Source organism: Arachis ipaensis, chromosome B3 (genome assembly GCF_059453495.1).
Source record: "Arachis ipaensis isolate K30076 ecotype BB chromosome B3, ASM5945349v1, whole genome shotgun sequence".
Taxonomy (NCBI): Eukaryota; Viridiplantae; Streptophyta; class Magnoliopsida; order Fabales; family Fabaceae; genus Arachis; species Arachis ipaensis.
The window spans coordinates 145,020,976-145,026,896 of NC_142438.1; the positions used below are offsets into that span (position 1 = coordinate 145,020,976).

The 5,921-nt window shown below is 34.2% G+C and overlaps 1 protein-coding gene across 1 annotated transcript; it reads right to left on the reverse strand.

Moving 5' to 3' along the window:
- Positions 1-772: 772 nt before the first annotated feature.
- Positions 773-5,717, reverse strand: LOC107634717 (isoflavone 3'-hydroxylase). The gene is made up of 4 exons (XM_088507706.1): positions 4,759-5,717; positions 4,592-4,611; positions 1,986-2,925; positions 773-1,390 (listed from the first exon to the last, which is right to left on the reverse strand). The coding sequence occupies exons 1-4, from the start codon at positions 5,677-5,679 to the stop codon at positions 773-775; spliced, it is 2,499 nt and encodes an 832-aa protein (XP_088363832.1). The 5' UTR covers positions 5,680-5,717.
- Positions 5,718-5,921: the final 204 nt, after the last annotated feature.

The window sequence follows — 5,921 nt, forward strand, 5'->3', positions numbered from 1 at the left end:
AATCATAGAGCTCAAACTCTTTACCGAGAGTTGACGGATTCCTTATTGACTAATCATTAATTCTACAAGTATTTAAATCATACCCAATATCCATTCAACTAGCACTGTAAGGTATTAGGTGTCCGGAATCAAAGTATAATAAATATATTGTTAATTACTATGACAGTCGCAGGTCAAAGGAAACTCTATTACTATGTTCATCTTGATAATATCCTATTGACAAATATACGGTAATTATAACCATTAGGAATTCTCAGAGTGAGTCAGTTCAATGGTCATATCTCTGTATGCACCATCTATATATATAATTTAATAAATGAGATCTATTAATCTTCATCCAATGAAGACCATTATATATATATATATATATATATATATATATATATATATATATATATATATATATATATATATATATATATATATATATTGATCTTTCCGGATTATTAATGTCCTTTTTAATAATCCTATGACCAAGAACAATTTAGATTAAATTATAAAAGATTTATCTCTCAATATTATGATCATTATCACAATGATAAATCTCCAAATTTAATCAAGGACCTTATTATATTAACATTTTAATATAATAACAATAACAAATTATTTGACACATATTGATCGGATTGTGGTCATACTCCTTATTCCCAACATTTTATAATGTTATTATATATAATTTTTTTCAATATATATTTACACGAATTTATAAAATAAAAGTAGCATACTGAAATTATTAAAAAATAAAAGTTACAATATTTATTTCCAATTAATATCATATTTCATGTTTAACTAATTTCTTGCTGATTGGTCTTGCTTTGCACATAGCCTCTAATGGAACTAGTTTTGCAAAGGTGAAACCTTTGTCCTCCCTCATATCAATTTCTTCATGATTGAGTCGTTCCCATTCAAAACATTGAACCAATAATCCCAAAGTCAAACCCATTATACGATTTGCCAATCCATATCCAGGGCAAGCTCTTCTTCCCAATCCAAATGCCATTAACTTGTTTGCTTCCCCTTCTTTCTCAAATCTTTCAGGCTTAAAACACTCAACATCATCACCCCAAATTTTAGGATCTCTTCTCATAGCCCATGAATTAATTAACACTATAGTGTCACGTGGAATAGTGAATCCTCCAATATTCACCTCATCTGAAGAAAAATGAGGCAGTAACAATGGACTTGGAGAGTACAATCTAAGTGTCTCATGGATAATATTTTGAAGATAAGGAAGATTTGGAATGTCTGATTCATCTACTAAACGATCTTTGCCTATGTGATTGTCAATTTCATCCTTTGCTTTCCTCAGTATCTCTGGGTGATTCAACAAAGCGGATAACGTCCACTCCATAGTTAGAACCGTTGTGTTTGTTCCAGCAAGCAACATATCCTAAGTTTAGTTTATTTAATTAGTAATGTCCAACACATTATGATAGAAACTCATATACAGTAATTGTCTTTAGGTAGAGCTGATAGTTAAAAATTATTAGATGATAATTTAGTCAAAATATATTAAATTATCTAATAATTTTGGTGAATGCTACCCAACCCCCTCTAAAATAATATATAAGTTACCTTTCATTACGTGTCACATTGTAATTGGTCCTTATCTTAACCATAGTTAGGTTATTTTATAATTTATTATTCTTAAAATATCAAAGCTCTACTTCCGTTACTTAAAGCACATTTCACTCCTTCATTCTTTGTTTATCACTTCATCACACGTTCATGACAAAAAGATACTACTCAAATGAACAAATTAAATGCGATATAAAAAATGATAGAAATTCATATGCAGTTCCTTTTACGTGAAGCTAATAGTTAAAAATTATTAGATGATAATTTAGTCAAAACAAATTAAATTATCTAATAATTTTTAATTATTAATTTCACATCAAAATAACTATATATGAATTTTCACCGTAAAAAATAGTTGAAAATATTAGCCATGCAAATTTAATTTACCAAGTTATTCATATGCACACCTGAATAAGGCCTTTGATAATATGATCCGTGTAGTAGTTAGGTTGCAATTTTTGAAGAAGCAAGAGATGTTGTATCATGGTATCGTTATTACCATGCTCCCCATTGCGATGTTCTTCAAGGAGTCCTTGCCAAAACATGTCAGCTTCTTCACCAACCCTCTTCAATCTCTTCACAAATCCATCAAAATCAAACCACCTAAGCAAAGGCAAGAAGTCGCTCTTGTTGTTCGCATCCACCAACGACAGGATCTCTCTGATGATCTCTCTGAACCGTCCTGCTCCGTTGTCATCCCTGGCGTTGCAGTCGTCTTTTCTGTATTCATTCCTCTTTCCGGAGACCATCCTCATCATATTATTGAGTGACATCTCCGTTATCCTGGGCCTCAGTTGCACCCTAGCGAACCCCATGGACGTGTCTGCCACCAGGTTTCTTATGAACCTGGTGACCTCGTCCCTTCGAATTTCGAAGAAGGAGTTGAGACGGGGCGTCGAGAGGACGTCCATGGTGGCTATACGACGAAGGTTGCGCCAGTGGTCGTTGTTGGAAGAGAACACCAGGCTGGTATGGTTATAAAAGAGGTACTTTCCGGTGAGAAAACGAGGGCGGTTTGCCAAAACGGTGTCGTATTTGGTGAGGCATTGTTGGGCTAGGGTTGGACAGGACACAACGACGACAAGGCGAGAGCCGAACCAGAGAGAGAAAATGTGGCCGTAGGTTTGGGAAAGAGCGTGAAAAGTTCGGTGGAGACGGGGCTTCAAGTGGTGTAGGTTGCCTATTATGGGAAGTGTTGGTGGACATGGTGGAAGGTTCTTCTTGTTACTGTGGCTTGTGTTTGTTTTGGTGAGAGTGATGATAATGATGAAGGCAACAATAATTGTGAAAAGGGAGTAATACAAAAAAGGTTCCATTAGAGAGGCTAGGTAGAGGTATATATGAGTGCTTCAATGCTTTGCTCAAAGGCATATGCAAATAACAATATTTTGAGGTGCTTTTATAGTTGAAATTATTACTGTTTCTTTCTCAAATGTCATAAAATTAGGGAGCTACTCAAATGAAGATGCAAAAAACATCTTTTTATGAAGATGCTTTGTATAAAAGTGTGATTTATTAATTTGGCCACACTTCAAATAAAAACAACACTTTTATAACATATTAAAATCTAACCCTACAATCTATCATCTAAGGGTCAAAAAAAAAATCATCACATGAAGATAATTATAATATCTTCATGAGAGTACCCACCTAAAATTATTCTGGCTTGTTTCCCAGCCTGCTGAAGTGAGGAAGAAATTAAAAAAAAAAAAAAAGAGAAAATATGTGGTGGATAGAGGATGTTGTATTTAGTAATGGTAAAAAGACCAAAACAAAAAACAATAATTAAAATTTATTTTATTTAATATTTATTAATTATAAAATTTTAATTATTTTTTATTAATTTATTTTATTACTAAATATTATCGTTTTTGTATATATCTCTTTACTTTACCAAACACGTATAGTCCTTTTTGTAATTAAGTTGGATTACTAGTTGATTGATCTAGAAATATTTATTAACCAAAACTACTTGTATTTCCAAAATTATATTTTCTCTCACTCTAATTTTCGCGCTGTGGCTAATCGCTATATATCATTAGAGAAAGTATGGAGAGCTAATGGACGGAGATTTCGTGAGTATTAGAGATATAATCATTAGAAAAGTCTAAAGGCTAGTAACATTGTTAAATTTTGGCCAGCATATAACTAGTAAAAAAAAAAGTGAGCTATTGAATAAAATCTCACACCAATCTCATACTATTAAAACCATCATTGATGGCTATAAATTACAAAAATTGCTGGCCCCTAGCATTCCTCATAATCATTAGTGTTACTTTTTTTCCTCATAATCATTCATAAATTGTGACGAGAATTCAACGACGTTGTTAAGGGATGAAGAAAAAGAGACTGTGACCGACGACGTTGGCGCTTCTTGCCACTACGGCGATGGCGATGCTGGGAATGAACGAAATTACGTGACGGAGAAAGAATGGAGGAATGGAAAGATGCTTCGATTAACGGGAGTGAGATTTTGATATTTTAAAAAATTATATCATTACCCATCTCAAATAATAAATTATAAAATAACCCAATTATGGTTAATATAAGGATCAATTACAATGTGACACATAATAAAAGATAATTTACATGTTATTTTAGAAGATGTTGGGTAGCATTTACCTTTATATATACGTTTCCAAAAATATTTGATAACAAAAAAAAATCATCCAAAAACAACCATAACTTGTCTTATTCACATTAAATAAAAATTTAAGCACATAAATTGACTGAAAAACATAAATTAACTGAAAATATACACATCCGTATGATGATATCTTTTAATTTATGAGTGTTGATTACAATACATTATCTAATGCAACTTATTAAAGTCACGTTTGTTCTCTCTCTCTCTCGAGCAACTTATTAATGCAATTTATGATCTCTTTTAATGCAACTTATTAAATAGAGAAATGCTAGGGGCCAACAACTTTTGTAATTAATAGCTATCAAATAGTTATCAATGATAATTTAATGGTGTAAGATTGGTGTAAAATTTCATCCAATAACTCACCTTTCTCTGCTGGTTACATGCTGATCAAAATTCAATAAAATTGATGGCACTAGACTTTTTCTATTAAATAATCTAATACAAAACTCCTGTCTACATCTCAATTATATATTATCTTTACTTAAAAGATTATTTTAACTATTTTCTTTGGAAAAAGAAAAACCCTAAACGAATATAGATGGTACCTGAATAAGCCCTTTGATGATAATATCAGAGTAGTACTGAGGCTGCAATTTTTGCTGAGTTAGGAGATTCCCAATCATGGTTTTCTTATTATGCTCCCCATTACGGTGCTCATCAATTAGACCCTGCAAGAATTTATCGGCACTCTTGTTAACCCTCTTCAGCCTTTTCTCCAAACCGTCGAAGTCAAACCACCGTAGTAACGGGAAAAAGTCAACCACCTTGCTTGCACCTATCAACGACAGTATCTCCGCGATGGTCTCCCTGAATTTCATGGCTTCCTCGGTATCCGCCACGTCATTGCCGCTATCATCGTCCCCGTAGTACCTCTTCCCGGAGATCATTCTCATCATGCTGTTGAACGAGATCTTGGAAAGCCATGGCCTCAATTTAACCCTAGTGAACTCCGTGCAGGTTTGCTCAACCAAATTCTTTATGACTCTCAGGGTTTCATCTTTGCGTGTTTCCGCGAAGGAGTTGATGCGATGCGTGGAGAGGATCTCGGTGGTGGCAATGCGGCGAAGGTTCCGCCAGTGATCGCCGTAGGAGGAGCAGCCCAAGCTGGTGCAGTCGTAAAAGAGGTGCTTTCCAACGAGGTTACGGGCTCTGTTGGCTAAAACGATGTCGTACTTGGTGAAGCATTGTTGAGCTAGGGTTTGGGAGGAGACAACAACAACAAGCTGTGAACCAATCCAAAGGGAGAAAATGTGGCCGTAGGTTTGTGATAGGGCGTGGAAGGAGCGGTGGAATGGGGACTTGAGGTGGTGGAGGTTGCCGATTATCGGAATGGTGGGTGGACAAGGTGGAATGTTCAAGGAGCTTGTTTTTCTGAACAAGATCTTATTGAGAGTGAATACCAACAAAGCAAGTGAGAGGAGGGAGTAATAGATAAAGTGCAATGCTGCCATTGTTGCTTAATTACTACTATTATTATTAATTTGTATACTAATGTTTTCTCTTAATTTAGCCGTATATTTTTTGGTTGGATTGCCTCCTTGCTCTTTATAGCTATCCAATAAGAGACAAGGACACCTACACAAAGATTTCGGGGGCATAGTTATTAATTGGAGAATAAAATTCGGACACTTTATAATAAAAGATTATTCTTTTAAAATAGCTTTACACGTATCACTAGAATAAAATACATATT